This window comes from Vombatus ursinus, unplaced genomic scaffold (assembly GCF_900497805.2).
Source record: "Vombatus ursinus unplaced genomic scaffold, bare-nosed wombat genome assembly UNPS02014821.1, whole genome shotgun sequence".
Taxonomy (NCBI): domain Eukaryota; kingdom Metazoa; phylum Chordata; class Mammalia; order Diprotodontia; family Vombatidae; genus Vombatus; species Vombatus ursinus.
In genome coordinates, this window is record NW_020954599.1 from 50480171 (window position 1) to 50499642 (window position 19472).

The following is a 19472-nucleotide window of genomic DNA, read 5'->3' on the forward strand; positions in this document are numbered from 1 at the left end:
CTATGGTCCCAAAATTCACCCGGCCAGTCTATACATATCCTATTATTTTAATTCTTTTTAGTATATGGCTTTGTGAATTGGGTACTGTTTTTTCTAGATTCTCATTGAACTATTATAATTTTGAAACTAAAATGCTAAGACCAGGCCCAGTAGCAGTACCCTTAAAGGTACTAGTGCCAACTAAAGCAGCTTGTTAAAGCTACAAATAATAGAATGAGCAAATCTGAGAGCTAAAAGGGATTCTGGGGATCATTTAATCCAGCCATCTCTTTTTACAGGAAGCTACACTGAGGTCCACCTAAGTTCTGATTTACCTAAGTGCACAGAGCTAGGATTATAATCAAGGTCTCTTAATTGCCAGTCTAATGCTCTTTATTATCTCACACTGCTCCCCTAGTATAAGAGTTGTCAAGTGATACTGTCAACCTAAATATGCAGAGGTAGGCAGATCCTTATGCTATTCAATCACATTCTACATTTATCTTTCTACAACTAGACTAGTCAGGACCACGTATTTATACTTTGTATTTTCCAAATGTTACACGTATTAGGTATTCAACTAATATTTGTTGAAGAAATGACCTGTCACATCTAAAAACTTTTCAAAAAGTACAAATCTAATATTTTAAATACTTAACAGGAACTTAGGAAGCTAGTAGATTTCTCACTTTTGACAGAAATGGTTGAGTCGTATCTTAAAAGCTGTTATTTCTCTAGTAACTTCAATGTATCTTGCTCCCTTTAAACATGAGCAGACTGAAAATTTCATAGGAACAATTGGCTCATTCATACCTTATTTTAATAAGAATAGTATTTTCTAATAAATATCTAGCTGGACTTACTGACACCACTTTACTCCTCTATATAACTGTTGTTAAAAAGATTCTCATATAACTTGTTAAAAAAGATTCTTTTTTGGGGTAGCTAGGTGGCCCACAGTGGATACAGCTCTGGGCCTTGGGAGTCAGGACCCGAGTTCAAATCCAATCTCAAGACACTTGATGCTTACTAGCTGTGTGACCCTGGGCAAGTCACTTAATCTCGATTGCCTCACCAAAAAAAAAACCCAAAAAACAAAAAGATTCTTTTTTAGAGTCATGAAAAATTATTCAATTTTACATTGTATTCCTTCCCTGCATTTGTTCAGTTTATAAGCTACGACAAATAAAGGGAAGCAAAGACTTAAAAAATAAGCTTTTCATTCTTACTCAGACTGTACAAACGCTTATCTTGCCTTTTGTGAACTTTTGACTATAACCAAGAACACAAAAACTGGACACTACTTACATGAATTGCAGTTAGACTAACAATTGTGAAAGTGTTTCCTGAAAAGTCTTTGACAGGCAGCTACAAAATTTTAATACCAAATTATCTCTATGTATCTGTTTCAGAACACCAGGGTAACCCTATTTTATACCAGACTTTTTTGGAAACTCCTTTACCTTTAAAGCCAAATTTCTGTGATTGGTTATTTATTTTTCCTACATTCCTGCTATTTAAAAATGATCCAACAGATAGCTTCTACCTGAAGAACCTGCCCTACCATGTTCTACAGCACTCAACTTAACAGCTATTATTGTGTGCCAGCCATTTTTAAATTTCCTAGAGAATTCCTTTATGGCAGTTCATAATGCAGTCCTAAGTGCTATGACCCTAACCTACTTTGAATTATATGTACCTGACACAGTAAGGATGCAATATAAAGTCTGACCTGACCATATCCCACTCAACTTCAATTAATTATTTGTTTTATCTTGTGCGAAACTATATACAGTTGTTGACTCTATCTTCTGAATATCCTTAATCAATACCCTCCACCAATCAATACCCTTTTCATATCCAAGTACAACTCCAGAGAAAAGCTGAAACCCTAAGAAACCTAATCTTTAAGACTTACCCAGGAATGTGTCTAAGCCCCCAGGGGAATGGGATAAAACCTTTGCTAAAGTGTTTACCTCACTGTGGTCCAGAGAATGTGGCCTTTATAGCTAACTATTTTCCTGATTCTTTAACAAAATGAAGCCTAAGAGGGAGTGACAGTTATTTACCACACTGATCTGTAACTTTGTTCATTCTTAAAACTTCTTTAAAAAATCAGTTATTGACTTTGCAATTTTCTTAATGAACATGGAAAAACTCATAAGTTTAAAATAGTTGTATTTAGTGAATAGTGAAAGCTTAACCTAGGCCAAATCTTTTCTGCTTACAGCTGTTAAAAACTGGTGGCTCTATAAACAATAGCAGGCAAATATTCCTGCTGAAGTTTGATATCCACTGTTGCTTCTCACCTGAAAATTAGAAAACAATTTTGTATCCTGAGAAAAGCTATTATTTGGGCTCCACGTGAAGTAGCAGTAACTTAGGCGTACTAAGCCTATACTGCAAAAGGAAGTGGGAAGATTGTCTTACTGAATGTAATTAAAAACCAAACAAAAATTTGATACATACATTTTAATAGGTTTTTCTAATCAAGTCATCACTTTGCTGTGATGGTATGCAGCTTTACTACACTAGTATAATAAATAAAAACATTAAGATGAATATTAAGTACATATCTGGGCAACATCAGATGAACAAACTAAGTAGTCTTACTTAGTTTGAAACAATTGTCAAAAGCAAAAATAAAAGATGCTGACACCCTTGCTCCCTCCTCTTACCAAACACATCTGCTCAAATGAGGAAGCTTGAACAAGGTGGCTGCAACAATGACACTGGTCAATTAACTTCAATGGCACAGGCACATGTGTTTCATGGTCATCACTTTAGTTAAACAAGGAGACCCTACCCCCCACTCCCACCCTTTAATGTCTCAAAACTGAAAGCACTGATGGCAACAAACCATAACTGTAACAAATGACCACAACAGAAACATGGCATTTCTTCTGTATTTCAGCAGGAAGACACAACAGGATGACCAACTTATTTTATTTCATGCAAAGGAACAAAATTAATGTACAGAATCTTCATCCTGAATTGTCAGATTATGAGAAGAGTGGCAATGAAGATGTGGGTAGAAACCAGAAAATAACTTTGGAAAATGAAATGTATTTCAAGTTTAGGTTCATGATTAGTCACATGCTGGGAATTTGGTGCTTCCTTTAAATTTTTTAAACTAAAGATAGGCAGCCATCCAAACCCTGACAGTCCCTAGGGTCCAGTGTGATAATTGTATATTGACTTCTGAAAAGTTTGAAATGTGCAAAACTGTAATTCAGAAATAGTTTTGCTGACTATAGATGTCCAAAAGAGCCTGAAAGGGGTTATCTATTTTAACAACAGCAGGCATGCCAATAGGTTTAAGCAACTAAGGTAAAATAATCATTTGTATCAAGCAAGAAAGCTAGCAATGTTTCAAATAGGTATCTGAAATGCTTAACCTCCAAAATTTTTACCTGCCATAGTTTCACTGTTTTGAAGGTACATTAATATTAAATTAATAAATTGATGAACCAATTCCAAGGCCTGTGAATTGGACTAATTACCTCTCCAGACTTAGAAAACATTTTACTATGACAGATTTTTCATTTTCCCAATGAAAAACACATCAGCATAGTACAGTTGGGTCAATCCCATGGGGGTGAGTTACCTTTTTTGTGCTATCTTTCCTTATACTGAATCATTTTATCTCACAATTTAAGGCAGATATTTTTGGGATTCCCCTTCCCCCCAAAAAAGCCATTCCAGCATTTTGCCCACCCTACTAAAGAATATGATGTGGATAACTTTAAATTCCATCCAATGTTTCAAGTAATAGTTCTACGCATTCCTAAAAACTCTATTTCAGCTGAAATTTTTGCTACTACAAATCTAGATGACCACAAAATAAAATGTCGGACAATGGTTTGCACTTATTTATATGTATATATAAAATGTTCTGCAATATTTGCAGCTTTCCAGTTCAAGTGTCACTTTTCAGAATGTGAATAGACCAGAAAAGGTTTCCAAGTGATGGCAGTGAAAGTTAGGACAGAAAAAGCCATTATGCATATATTATTCAATCATAAAGCAAAATAACAACAACCTCTTCTTAAACCCTCATTCCCAATGTAAACTTTTGTTCATTCCTCCATATTTGTAAAGGAGTCTGAATTAGTCTATAAAAATCACATTAAAAAGGTAAAATTATTTAAGTGAGATATTAACTGATCAATATTTAATAAATTTTAATCCATAAAAATATAAATAAAAATGGTAAAATTTTAAGAAAAAAATATACATTTTGTGCAAGTTATGAATTACATTTTTTCTTCAGTGTCAGCAATGGAACATTTTCCATTGTTTCTGAGGAAAAGAAAAAATGACTGATCTAATTTCAAGGAAAAAAAGTCCAGTGTTTTATAGCATGCACTTAATGCCAAGATATAGCTATACAGAATAATTCCTTCTCTTTACTATCTGAGCAGCAGTATTTTTTTTTCCTTATGCTGCACAGCACTGGTATGATAGTATTATCAATAATACAAAAAGTTTGCATAAGACCACATTATCCATGAAGTCTGAAGCAAAAAAAAACAAAAATAAAAATAAATCCTAGTTTAACCTTGAAAGTCAAGTTTACTTTTGTTAAATTATTTTAAACCACAGCATACAAAATTTCATACATGCTTCATTCAAGGTTATACCTGTTTGATCAGCTTTTGTCAAAGCGTCTGTACTGTCCAAGCATTTAAGGATGTACAAACATGTTTAATGGCACAAGAAACACTCCCTTCTTGTGATGAAGCCTCAGTAAAATCACAGTACATCTCAATATGAGAAAGGACTGCTTCAAAAGGGCACACCAATTTTAAAGAGGCTTTGTTACAGCTCAGGAGAGAGAGAAATAAACAACTTCTGGAATGTAGAAAGGTGATGCAAACAACTATACATTTCATGAGTTAAACACAATAGTTTCAATGGTTAAAAAAGGGGAGGGGTGCGGGGATAAGACATTGCAGTCTCAAAGATGGCTCAATTCAAAGTGATCCCTCCAGAAACAGGGACTATTAACATGTCTTTTCAATACTAATTACAGGCTGGGTGTTGGAGAACCCCCATCATCTCCGCTGAAGCTCATACTGCACTATCATGGCAAATCAGACGTAGTAAAATGCATCCAGTGCAGAATAATAGGAGTTGATAGGCTGTTGCTCCCTATTGGACAGTGAAAACCCTCACTTTCTTTTCTCTCCTCTCTCTTCTCCCTCCCCAAACCAACTCCTGATTCCAGCAGTACGGTTTGCAAACTATGTTGCCAAAGCCCAGCTTCTCACATGCTGCCTTGTTTTGAAGAAAAGAAAAAAAAAGATTCCCTCAGGTTAAAGCGTTGTGCTATTCAGCAAATGAACTTCCTCTTCCATTTCCTCTCTCTCCTCAGCTATGGGATTCAGTTGAACATTATTGAAGCGGGGTCTTGGTTTGCCATCTGGGCCATATGACGGAGGATATCTTTTTTTGTTATGATACCAAGGAGGCGCCTGAAAGGGACAAAAAGAAGATGGCTATTAAAATAAAAGGGAAGCAAGGAAGTGATGCTAAGTCTGTAGCAAATCCTTTTTGTTAACAGGAGTAGAGAGCAAAGCAAGCGGCCTGATTTCTGTGTTTCAAACACAGAGTTTATTTGTAAAAAGTACTAATAACATGACAAGTAACCATCATTTAGTCAGAAAAGAAGAGTGGAATCCCACCCAACTGAGATGGTCACTAGTAGCATGGTCTCCTTCCCGCTGAAACACACAGATCCATGCCCCTTTGGAGCACTCTTTTATTTGGCTTCCAGAGAATGAAATTCTTGATCAATGTATGCCAACAAAAAAGGAACAAAAGAGGAGGGATAAAACAAAAACAAAACAAAAAACCAGAAGCATGAATAGGAAATGGTATCTATCCCATCTAGGAGAAAGATTTATTTTCCTAACACTAGCAAGAAAACAGTAATAATTTGATAGCCAAATTATTTCCCACCCTTTTAAACCGAAGTCAATCAATTCCCACCTATCTACCCCCCAAAATTATTAAGAGTTGTCCATTTATTAAGATGCTGTCTTCATGAAAGCACATACATTTGAGATCAAAATGCATAAAAGAGTCCTTACACACACTTAGTTTCCAAGCTTCAGAACTTCCCCCTCATAAACATATCTGATACCCCCAGGATTCTCCCATGCTCACTGATGTTTGCCTTTCTTGACTTTGGTCAAAGAATTTAATTACAGTGCTTTAATGAAAATCTTTGTGGTTAGCTTGTATTAAAAGTTAAGTGAGAAATCAAGGCACAAAGCAATCCTAAAAGATATCACAGGAGAAGCAGAAGCAGAATGAATGAGCAGCTGCCCAAATTATTCTGGTTAGTACTTTGTTGTTGTTTTAAAAGGATGCATGAAACACTTGTGAAATATTAGCATACAATAGGAGTACACAATAAGTTGTGCGCTCAAGCAGCAAATTGGGTGGACAGACTTAATACAAGTATGACTAATGCAGGGAAAAGACAATTTCTAAGGAATAATTAGGGTAAAATAACAAAATTGTTCTTAGTTAACACAACAGCCAGGACATGAAGCCAGTAAAAATAAAAGTGCATTTGACCTCAGGAGTGGTTCATGGTATACTGGAAACATGTACATGGATCTAGGCACAATTCAATAATGAAATGGCAAGACATACACTGAATCACCAAAAGAAAAATAATTCATTCCTTTTAAAAAGACATGACTTTGAAGGTTATGGTGCATGGCAGAATAGACTAATAACATATACACACAAAGTATGCTCTGATTTGATAACTGACAAAAGACCTCCAGTGAGTTTTCTTTTGCCATGATCAGCAATCCTTACATTGCTAAGATCAGTAAAAAAATATTTCAATAGACTGTTTTTAATACAAGAATATTATTGACTGGGGAGAACCAATGCTAGCTAGGCTTCTTCTAAACCTGATGCAACCACTAAACCAAGCTGACCTGCCAGATGTCCTTTTTAGCAATCTCCAATACCACTTTACACCTTCAACTTCTTGCACTGTACACATTAAAACTAACAATTTTGATAAGAAAAGTAGCCATGGCTTAATTTCTGTGCATGGAATTGCACACATTTCCAAGTTTATTTTACAGTTAGAATTTGTCTGAAACAAATATAAATTGATTGCATGGTATGATTTTTGTTGTTCAGCAGATATAGGGTAAGAGAACACTGAACAGTTCACAAGTTTCATGCTTCCTGACTTCTAAGGTGTCTAATTAGGAGATCTGATATATCTAATCACCAAGGGTTCGACGTGCTGCTTTAGTTGCTCGAGATGCTCTAATATGTTCTTCTTTGTGATGATCCCCAAGACAATCCTGAAACAGATCATGTTATGCTAATAACTGTGCAGGAAATTAAATGAAAGAAAAAAGGTTCCAATCGTAATGATAATGGATTAGAGAAAGAAAAATGAAAACATGAATTGTAAGAATGACCTTAATGAAAGTTAGAAAAATTTTTAAAAATGAAAATGCCATTTAAATTAGATTTCTACCTTGTTTACAAAATGTTTTTAAAACAGTAAAAAAATAAAACCCTCAAAGAAATAGACATCCAAGATGAATGCAAATAAAGCTAAACAATTAGCCTAAAATTTATATACATTTCATGGGCCTCTCAAAATAAAATCTAGATATTAACATAATGTTTCTTTTCCTCAAAAAAGGAAAGAAAGATGTTTTATCACTTCCAGGTTATAAAAAGGCAGCAACAATTCAGAAGCAACTCTAGTTAACAGAAGGAAGAATAAGGGATTGTGACTGCGAAGAGATGCTATAATTTTAATATCAACTGGAATTTAACTTAAATCAGCGGACACACAAACAATGTTTTTAATAGGCAATATCCTAACTTTCAGGTATTTGGTGTAAGTCATTTCCTTTTAAAGTCTTACATGCTCTTAGGTCTTATGCTGCCTGAGCCCAGTGGGGTGCTTTTGAGAATTAGATTGTCTTAATTGGACATTATCTTCTTCCAATCCATTACCTTTTGTTTTGTCTCATAGGTCATCCCTACATGTAATTATTTTCCAGCCAAATGAAAAATAAATGCCCCTTCCCCTAAAGTCTTATGGTAAAATCCTGGAATTTTTTATGGTGTCAAACTGAAAATTCATTTCTAAATATTGTTCCTTTCTCTGTTAAATAACAACAACTGAAAGGAAAACATTAAGCAAAGCTAATGAAATTATTTTGACATATATGGATGTAACAAATATCTAATTGCTTGTATCAACAAATAAAACAAAAATAAAATTGTTTTGTACTTTAGCGTAGCTCCGTGGGTTTAACCACAGTCCTTTAGTATATGTACTTGAAAACAAAAATCTTGATTATATGCTTTGTTGCTTATTCTGTAAATCAAATATCTGCCTCAGTCTCCTGTCTGATTACTTCTGTTCTCAAATATCTGGCAAAAACTTAGGGGAACTGGCTATTCAACCTTTGGAGTAATATGCACTGTTAAAAGTCAATAAAAGAGGGGCAGCTAGGTGGTGCAGTGGATAGAGCACCGGGCCTTGAGTCAGGAGGACCTGAGTTCAAATCCAGCCTCAGACACATAACACTTACTAGCTATAAGACTCTGGGCTTAACCCCAGTCACTTAACCCCAATTGCCTAATAAAAAAAAAGTCAATAGAAGAGTAGCATTCCTAGAAAAATAAGTTCACAAAGCAAGCATAAGATGTATTTTCCTCATTTGCTTTGTGAAGGTAGTCCCAGAACAAAGACATGAAAATGTAGGGGTAAAAAAACTCTCAAATCAGTTCTGATTTATTAATTTTACAAAATGACAGGGAAAAAAATGAAATACTAAGTACATTTAAGTAAAAAGAATGTATGTCTTCTTTTTTTATTCGAAAATAGTAAAAAACAGATATATCAAAAGAAAATGACTCAGTAACTGCTACTATTAAAAATAAATGATAGATTATCAATAGACAAGGTTTGTGAATCTTTAGTGTATTCTCTGAAGGCTGAAGTGAAACTTTCCTTAATTTTCTGAAGTATCTTAGGCAAATACCAAATGAGATCTGAGGCAGAAAAACATTTGTAACTTTCTTTCAATTTCGAAAGTTACATTTTCCCCCGACGTAACTAACAGTCTAGTTCTGTGTGTTTTATCTGAAGTACTATTATAATTTTCCAACTCTGAGAATCTGGGATGAACTACGAAAACACTCAAAAATACTGAGAACCTCACTGTGGAAAAGCACTGAATTTCTGCCTTGACTTTTTGATTGTGATTCATTAATTTATTTAACCTTTCCATTTCTATCTTAAGTTGAAGATAAAACATACTTGCTCCATTAACAGCTTGACACAACCCACAGAGAGATCAGAATGAATTAGGAAATACCTATAAATTTAAAAGGTTAGATTAGTTAGCCTCTGAGGTCCCGAGGTCCCTTCCAGCCCTAGGTATATGATCCTATGATAGATAAAGTGAATGTCCCCAAACCGATCACTTATACACACCTGTTGGTATCAGGGCATTGTATTTTCTCAAAGGGCAAAAATAGGCAAAGTGTAATGAAAGCCATTTACATAACTGGTGCATGTATACATGCAAATATATACATACATATGTGCATACATATATCTTAGAAAAAGTTTCTTACAGGGTTGTTATTTAGTTTAAAGGCCTCAGAGTTTTGTTTTGGGTTTGTTTTTTTTTACCCTCTGATTTTATAAAATAATGCAACCAATTTTCCTAATAGAGAAATTATCAACAAACTGAAACATGAAAATTAAATGAGGTAGTCCTTAATCATGGTCAATACATTAAATACTTATTATATATAAGCGAAAAGAGCTGTCATGCCAAGCAAATACTTATAGGAATAAATTACTAATCACAATATAACCTCAAATACTAACTTCTACACTCAATCTGCAGTTTTGTGAAACATTTTCCACAGCTGGTATGTGTGTTCTTTAAGAAAACTTTAATAGCAGAGTTAGATGAGCTAAAACATTATAAAAGTGTTTTGTTGCACATCTCTTTTCCAATCAGCATATGTAATATTCAAAAATTCTAAATTCTTGATTGATAGTCTTTCCTCTCAGGTAAATGACTTTCCAGTTTTACTAAGTGATGTTTTCATTGCTTTACCCTGGCTATGAGCACAATGGGCAGGGATGAGATAAAATTTAAATTTAATTTGGCACTGATCTATCTAATCCAGGTTTTGTTGGTGCAAAAACATACAAAAGGAAATCAAGATGCATTCTGCAGCTCATTTTGGGTCTTTGTTTTTCTTTGTTTTTTTTTTAGACTCTGATCTTTGACTTTGACTAAAGACTCAATTTTCTGTGGCCAAATGGAGTTTTCAGCAGAACATTTTTGGTTAACTGCCCTTTTAATTCAAAGTAACATTTTTTCCCTAATTATAGCTTAGGAACTGTAATCCACTTTCTTTTTCCATCAATTCATTTTCTATGTGTCATCTTCAAAACACTATTCTCCAACTCCAACTTGGTATGTCATGCCATGATATTTATGGTTCCTAAGAGAGCACTGCTCTCCAAGGGTTTTATATTTCAAACAACTCCTCACTGTTAGAGCAAAGAGAGAATTAGGGTTAGGGGAGGTAAGGAGCCATACAGATTGCAAAAGGGTATGCAGTGAGGGAAATTTTAAATAATATTTTAACATATGAACATGTTTTAATGCCCCCAAATTTTGCTTATCATGGCACGTATTTTTTTCCCTCGTAAATCACATGGATTATATTAAAGCAAAGTCCTAGTAACTATAACAAACAGGAGGATCCAATTTTCAAACCTTGCCTACGGTAAACAAATGCCTTTCTTGGGTTCAGAGGCTAATTTGTATTTTAGTTTCTTTTCTATATCCCGGAAGCTAATTGTATTCTGGATGCTCTACCGACTTTCAGCAGGTCTACTCAGAGTTACAACGCCCACACTTTATCTGTCAACCAATCTCATTTGGGTGCTCTTGAAATTATGCCGTGTTAAGAATGTGAATCCAAGCTTTATCTCTCATTGACCCAGAGTAATCTTCTAGAGGCCCTAGATCCTCTCTAGATATTAAACTATAAACTATGGTAGGTTTTCCATGCTGTTGAGATGAGGCAGGTGACAGTAATATATTTCTCAGACAGAAAAGACTAAGAAGGGAGAAGCGGTCCAGAAATGCAATGACAATGTATAATGAAAGGAGAGGAAGGAGATGAGAACAAACGAGATGAGAACAAAGGAGATGCCCTGGTTCAGGAAAATAATAGGGCAGAGGTGATGTGTGGAGACAAAGAGATTGTGGATAGCAAAGTATGCTGCCTGCCATTAAATGCTAGCTCCAATCTGCACAGCCCCTGTGAGATTTTATCACTCCCTGGGTGTTTTGATGACTAGTTTGATAAATACTCAACCCTCAGGAAAACAAGGGGAAAGTGAAATTCTGTTGCTTATTAGTGGCTTTTATAAAAGATTTCCCAAGATAGCAGGGGAGGAGAGAAGACAGAGAAGGGAAGGTAAAATATTGGTTAAAATGAAATAATTGGCTAATCCATGAATTTCACTCAGTCAACCTCCATCACTCAGGTTAAACAAAGTCAGCTGAAATAAAAACTCCAACAATTTTAATGAGATAACCATATCAAAAATGAGGAATGACAAAAGAAAATGAATTTGTTTTTCAGTGTTCTATATGGGCAATTTTAGGCCCACATGTTCCTTAACTACAGAGATTCTAACCTGTGCTCAATTACTGCCAGTAAATTTTCTTATAGGAATGGAGAGTTACATAGCATCTTTGCAAATACTAAGTTATCTTTTGGAAATTGTCAATGTAATGACTTAATTGAAGATAAACTAAGCATTAACTTTATGCTCTTTATATTCTCAGGTTAGCAGAAATTTGACTGCTTACCATTGAAATTCTAGGAAAAATAAGTTACAGCACACCCCATATAAAAGTCAGCAGAATGACCTTGTCCCGCCAAAATGGCATCCACAAAAGGACAGACCAAAGACTTGTTGCTCCTGTTCTAACCAGTGTCTTGACTTTCTTGGTACCAGACTTACCCATTGTGTGTTACAAGGCACTGCCTCAGACCCAGCTTGCGGAAAATATCAACCACAATCTCCATGGGGGTGTGGTCAGTTACGGTGAATGGGCTCATGTCAAGAATGCTTCTTAGTTTCAGTGGCCGAGGGCTTTCTGCTGGAAGAGATGGGGTATGCTGGGCAAAACAAACCCGGGAGCTGCTAACAATACCTTCTTGCTTTTTTCTGGCACTTTCTGAAAAGACAGAGAAAGGTAAAAACACAAATGAGTAACAGGTTTGTCATATAAGCAACCTGCACATTAAGGAATAAGTAGAAAATTCATAGTTTTTCTTATTCTTTTTTTTTTCCTTTTCTTTTTGGAGGCAATAGGGCTTAAATGACTTGCTCAGGGTCACACAGCTAGTATCTGAGGCTGGATTTGAACTCAGGTCCTCCTGACTCCACGGTTAGTACTCTGTTCTACCTAGCTGCCCCACTTTTTTAAACTTTTTTTTTTTAAGTTTTTCATACCTTTGTATGTTTCTTGACCAACAAAGAAATCAAGTTCAGAAACTGGTTAAACTTTTGATGGATGAAGGGGTATGCCTACTTACTAATCTTTTTTAAAGCAAGTTCATGTTCACCATTTTTGGTAAATTTTTAAAGTTGGATATGAAAAATATATACCTCAAACAGGGACAGAAACCTGTGCTTTCACTGGTATAGGGAACTCCTAAATGAGGACTCCCTCTCAAGGTAGGCTGACATCAACTCTGCAGTACACAGTCCGAGGCATGAAGTGATTTGTCTCACAAAGCCAGTATGTGTCACAGGTGAGACTTAAAAACCAGGTCTTCTGGCTTAAAGATAAATTCTCTATCCACTGCTTCATACTGCTCCTCTTTGTAACAACTTATTCAACACATTTAGATACACTTTCAGGGAAAAATACAAGCTTGAAGCAGATATTCTTGGGGGGGGTTATACACAAAGAAGGGGAAAAGTGTCAGTCCTTTTCTTAAAGAGGTGAGAGGTAATATAGTGATTATCAATATAGTAAGACAGGGCTATCAAAAAATTTTTTTAAAGAAGCAAGTTCATGGACCCCAGATTAAGAGAATTGCTTTGTCCAGGGTCACAGAATCATTCAGCGGAAAAACTTCAACACTTCCTGACTCAACTAGCCCTCTTATCTACTATGCCATAGTAACTCTCATGGGAAGAATGTTTGTCTTTTTTTTTTTTTTAGTATCTCTCATTTTCCAGTTCTCCTATCCTCTCCTGTAATGAAAAAGTTCATCTGAAGAAAACAAACACATAATGATCATGTCTGACCATGTATGTGTCATTCCACACCAATATTCCACAACTTGTCCACCTCATCAACAGCCCTTTGTAAGTCAAGACTGGTTAATGAACTGATTTTAATTCTGAGGTCTTTTTGTGTTGCTTTCCTTTACATTATGTATACTGTTCCCCTTATTCTGTTTACTTTTCTCTGTAACAGTTCATGTAAGTCATCCCACGGTTCTTTGAATTCCTGTTTCTTACAGCACAACAGTATTTCATTTACATTTACTGAACACACTTGTTTTCAAAATCCCCAATAGATACACAATCACTTCATTACCAGTTTCTTATTATCATAAAAGTGCTGCTATAAATATCTTGACGTAAGTATTTTCCCTCTGCTTTTGACGTCTTCGGGGTAAATGCCTAGCAGTTCATACCCTCTGGGTCAAAGGGTATGAAAAATTTAGTTTCTTTTTTACTATATGTCAAAATTGTTTTCTAGAATAGGTAGAGCAATTCATAGCTCTACCAACAACTTCTTAGTCTTCCCATAACCCTTCTAACATCAATTATTTCTGTCTTTTATGATCTTTGCCAATTTGCTGGGGATGAAGCAAAACTTGAGAGTTGTTTTAATTTTTATTTTCTCTTACTATTAATAACTTGGAACATTTTTAATATGATTATTGATCATCTGTATTTCATTTTCTAAAAACAGCTACTCATGTTCTTTGACCTTCACCAGAGACACTTGGTGTGCATCACTTCTACCCAAACAACAGCATCTATTCTTATTTACAATTACACTAATTTATTACTATTTATTAATTTATAGTTGCTCCTCTACAAAGATACAGAAGACCTTTGCCCCAAAAACCAAAGTAAATTTTCATTATGCATAGAAACACCAACCCCTCTCCACGTTTAAGTAAACAGCCCATTATTGGATCCAGTCACCAAGTTCTATTTCTTAAACCATACTACAAGAACTGGTAGACTTATCTCCTCTAAGATTACCTGGGGACAAATAAACAGAGCTATAACCTCAAGCAAAATCTTCCACTTCCCAGTTGCTGGAAAACTGCCTATCCTTAATAGTTTTTGCAAATCAAAGGATCTTATATCTACCTTTTCATCCTTTCTTCTATTAGGCTAATAAAACAGATCCTGAGCCAATGGCAATAGAGAAAAAAATGGAAGATTGATCTGTAGAGGAGACCCTTTTAGGGGAAAGGCCAAAACCCTTGAAATCGTATAGTTCCCAATCCCTTAACAAGAAAGATTACTGGTAGCAGCCTTGACCTTTACAAAACAAAAACACTTATGGATTAAGTTTTAGAGTACTATTTGGTGAATAGCTAATACCTTAAGAGGGCAGCAGTAATACCAGTCTTATGGGAAGATAACCTTTTCTTTTAATATTATGTGACTATTCGCTTTATGATATAGATTTCTAAGAACTTGGTGAAGATAAAATAGAATACTGATTTATTTCAACCCAGCATCTGATCAGAACAATCAGATTTTCCTCTTCTTGAACTATGTATCCAAGTCAATACATTAAACCTAAATCATAAGATTGATGGTAAAACCCACTAAATTTGAAATTCAAGGAAAGAAATAAAAGAATATTGAGTTTGGGTTATCTAACAATTTTATTAAAGAACAAAGGATCATCTAGTTAACTGAAGAAGAGCTACTGATTTAAATTATAGGGTACTATGAATAATTAATCAGTTTACTCAGTTTTACTGTTTCCTTTTATTAAAGGAAGTTTGTCTTCTATTTCTAATGACAGCTAATATTGATGGGAATGGGAAACTGTATTTGGGAGAAATAAAACCTATGAAAGTATAAATTTTGACTTAGAAAAAGATTTTAGAGTACTTCAATATGCCACTGGTTCAACAAGCATAATCTATTTCTTATTTAAATACAAACAAGAAAGTAATCTTAAAATATTGAAAAATTATTACCTATTGCAATAGTCAAGTCTCTTCTGAGGGCAAATCCCACTAGTCTCTGAGATTCTTTTGACATTATGACAGGAAAACCATTATAGCTGGTCTCGTTGATCATATTTTCTATGTCATCCACTGTCATGTTATCTTGTGTCAAGACTGCTAGGGGTGGATCACTCCTTCTAGGTCTCATGACGTCAGCAGCTAATGTTGTATGGGTGAATTCTTCCTTTGCATCCAAGAAAGGATATCCATTCAACCGGATGTGTGCTTCATAAATGCCTTCCCTACCAAAGGCATCACCTACCCATTTACTGGTCATTACTGCAGCCATGAGGGGCACAATATATTCCAGGCCACCAGTAAGCTCAAAAACAATAACCACCAGAGACACAGTCATTCTTGTCACACCACCTGTAAAGATCAATACTAATCAGATAAGAATAGGATCCTTTATTATGCTATTATTAGATTATTTTTATCAACAGTAGGTAGCTAAGAATATATTTACAAATCAACTATTTATAATTAATAATAGGACCAAGTCACTGAAAAGAAGCATAAAATTATGCTTCAGTGAATCAGAAAGATGAGGAATTAAAAATACACCTCTTACAGAACCATAACAATCACTATCAATAATATTTCATTGCACTTTACTCCTTGTAAAATCATAAACGCCCCACTGAAAGTGATGTCATCTTTAAAGCTGCAATGGTTCCAATAAGCAATGACATGTCACACTTGTGTTCCAGTGAAAACCTACTTGTTTTTGTCAGGATTGGGAAACCACCAAAACTGTTCCATTGCCAGTGACATACTAATCAAACCTGTTACGAAGGCTGAAACTGACTTGCTAGACTTTTCACTCTAACACTTAGTTTAGATCTAGAAGAGAACTGTCCTGCCTTATTTATTGTCTTAGAGAATTTATCCATTCCAATGGCTTCAAATATCACCTCTACATAATTATTTCCAAATCTACTATCTCTAGTCTTGTCCTCTACTTGGAACTCTAGTGATACACCCAACTACCTACTGGACATAAAAGACTTCAATAACCCACTATTAATATCAATATATTTAAACTAAACTCTTTATAAAATCATAGAACTTAGGCCCCAGAGAGACCCTAGAAATCACCTAACCCAAACTTCTCATTTTACAGAGGTGGAAAATGCTTCAGAGAGGTAAACTTCTGTTCCCAAGGTCACATATGCAAAGTCACCCAATTTTCCTCACTATGGTGTTCTTCCACTAAGCCGCACACTACCTCAAATGTTTCTCTCCAAATCAATTCCTCACTCTAACTTCCCTGTATCTATAAAAAAGGCTTGGCCTTATCTTTGACTCATGTTTTCCTTCATCATCCCTAAGCAATTAGTAACTAGGTCTTGCTGATTTTTCTTTCAAAAAATTTCTTGCATCTACTCTACATCCTCCATTGCCATTGTATACAACCTAGTCCAGGCCCTTGTCACCGTATCCATGGATCACTTCACTTCCTCAGGCTTTCCTCTTACCAATTTATTATACCGCTGAGGGGGGAAAAAAAACTTTCTACTTTCATGTCACTGTCACTGCCCTGCTCAAAAACCTATAATAGCTCCCTAAAACCTACTACATCAAGTCTAAACTCCTCTACCTGACTTTCAAAGTCTTCCACAATCTAGTCCACTCTACCCACCCTATCTAACTTCCTAATATTCCCCAATACATACTATCCATTCTAGTAAGGCTGATTTCCTTACTATCCTCATTCTCTTCCCTGTGCTATTCTCTTCACTTGGAATTCTCTTCTTCTCTTAAGCAAATCCTACTCATACTTTATGGCCTATCTAAAAAATACCACCTGCTTCAAAACATCTTCCCTAACTATTATAACTCTTACTCGTTTTCCTCTCACCTGAATTGTTACAGTACAGGATCACAGATAATCATTACAGAGTTGGAAAGCAACCTTGAGGCAATCTAGTCCGAGCCATACATGAATAAGAATTCCATCTTCCATACTATAACAGGTCCCTGCTTGAAGACTTCAAATATGTGTGGCAAAGAAGGACGCATTACTTTCTGAAGTAATGGCTCTCATGGACAACTGTTTGGGAATTAACAAATTTAATATGCCTTTCTACAACTTCAACCCTTTGTTCCAAGTTCTGGCCACCAGGACCAGGAAAAAGGAGTTTAATTACTCTGCTTCATGACAACTCATATCCTTCTTAAATCTTCTATTCTCACCCCCAATTACTTCAACCTATCTTCAAAGTTCACAGTTACTAATTTAGCTGCTCTCCTTTAGTTTAGTTTTCCTAAAATCTGATACCTAGAACTGAACGCAATACTCCAAATGTAGTATGATCAGAAAATAGTACAACATGGCTATCATTTTCCTTCGTCTGGACACTATGCCTTTCTTAATGCAGCGTTAGCTTCTGAGGCCAACATTACATGCTGTTGACTCATGTTAAGCTAAAGAAAAACTCTTAGTCTTTTGCTACATAAAGTGCTATCTAGTCATACCTACCAAACTTGTGCTTATGAAGCCGATTTCTGGAATCCAAGTCTGAACTCAAATTTACATTTATCTCCGTTAAATATCATCTTATTTGATTTGGTCTATCATTCTAGCTTCTCTAGACCTTTGGTATGCTGATTGTCCTTTCAGCCTGTGAGCTACCCATCCATTCATGTTACCTATAATTTTGATAAGCAGTCTTCTATGGCTGTCTCTTTGTTGCTGATGAAAACAATAAATACTGCCTTGAATATTAACATATTAAGTACTAAATATTGTGTCTTCAGCACACAGTTTAGTCCTGCATACACTATTTATTGTTTTGCTTTGTTTACAGTTTTCTACATTAATCTTTTCTTGACCCTAACCCTTTGATTCTAACCCTAACCCTAACCCAAATACGCACTGGAAATGGGACTTTTTTGTATAACTCACAGCTCTTACCAGTGCCAACTATACAGCAGTAAATTCCTACTGACGGAAAGAAGTGAGTGATTCTTGCTTATGCTTGTAAATGACTATAAAAAGCTACACAGTATTTTACACAACTGTTAATTCACTTCTGAAGAATTTTGTAAGTAAAACACAAAAAGTACCATCTATTATATATTAGAGAGAAACAAAATTAACATGTCTATATCGCAAGACCCAGAACTATGAATTTTCCACTTTTAATCCAGTCTTTCCTAGTAGCTCCTTTTTTTTTATGGTAATTTTTATTTATTTTTTTGTTTTCAACATTTACTTCCACAAGATTCTGAGTTCCAAATTTTCACCCCATCTCACCCTTCCCCCACCCCAAGATGGCATGCACATTCTAAATATCCCTTCTCTAGTCTGCCTTCCCTTCTATCTCTCCCCCACTTCTCTTATCCCCTTCAATTTTCCGAAAGTGCAGGATGGATTTCTGTACCCCATTTCCTGTATTTCTTACTTCCCAGTTGCAAGTGAAAACATTTTTTTTAAACATGTGTTTTTAAAACTTTGGGTTACAAATTTTCTCCCTTCCTCCCTCCCCACCCACCCTCATTGATAAGGCAAGCAACTAAATATAGGTTATATATGTGCAGTTATGCAAAACACTTCCATAGTAGACATGCTGTGAAAAACTAACTCTATTCCCCTTAATCCTATCCCGCCCACCCATTTATTCTATTCTTTCTTTTGACCCTGTTCCTCCTCAGAAGTATTTACTTCTGATTACTCCCTTTCTCAATCTGCCCTCCTCTCTATCATTCCCCTACTCTCTTGTCCCCTTCCTCCCCTATTTTCCTGTAGGGTAAGACAGATTTCTACACCCAATTGAGTATGTATGTTATTCCCTCCTTAAGTCAAATCCTATGAGAATAAGATTCACTCATTCCCTCTCACCTTCTCCTGGTTCCCCTCCACTGTAAGAGCCTTTTCTTTTCTGTTTTTGTTTTTTTTTTGGTGGGATAATTTACCCCGTTCTACCTCCCCCTTTCTCCTTCTCCTAGGATATTCCTCTCTCACCCCTTAATTTTATTCTCCAGATATGACTGCTTCATTTTCAACTCACCCTGTGCCCTCTATCTATCTGTATCTATATATACGTACATATAAGTTTTTCCCCTCCAACTACCCTAATACTGACAAAGGTCTCATGAGTTACAAATATCATCTTTCCATGCAGGAATGTAAACAGTTCAACCTTAATAAG

General features: G+C 35.5%; 1 protein-coding gene across 5 annotated transcripts in view; it reads right to left on the reverse strand.

Moving 5' to 3' along the window:
- Positions 1 to 2841: 2841 nt before the first annotated feature.
- Positions 2842 to 19472, reverse strand: part of CLCN3 (chloride voltage-gated channel 3) — a 106799-nt gene continuing 90168 nt past the window's right edge. For 3 of the 5 annotated variants that reach the window (XM_027837424.1, XM_027837423.1, XM_027837425.1), the window contains 4 exons: positions 15289 to 15687; positions 12056 to 12272; positions 7247 to 7322; positions 2842 to 5456 (listed from right to left, as the gene is read on the reverse strand). In XM_027837424.1, the coding sequence (XP_027693225.1) occupies positions 5298 to 5456; positions 7247 to 7322; positions 12056 to 12272; positions 15289 to 15687 (851 nt within the window). In that variant the 3' untranslated portion in view covers positions 2842 to 5297. The remainder of the gene's footprint in view (positions 5457 to 7246; positions 7323 to 12055; positions 12273 to 15288; positions 15688 to 19472) is intronic. The other 2 variants (XM_027837426.1, XM_027837427.1) reach the window with 1 other exon arrangement.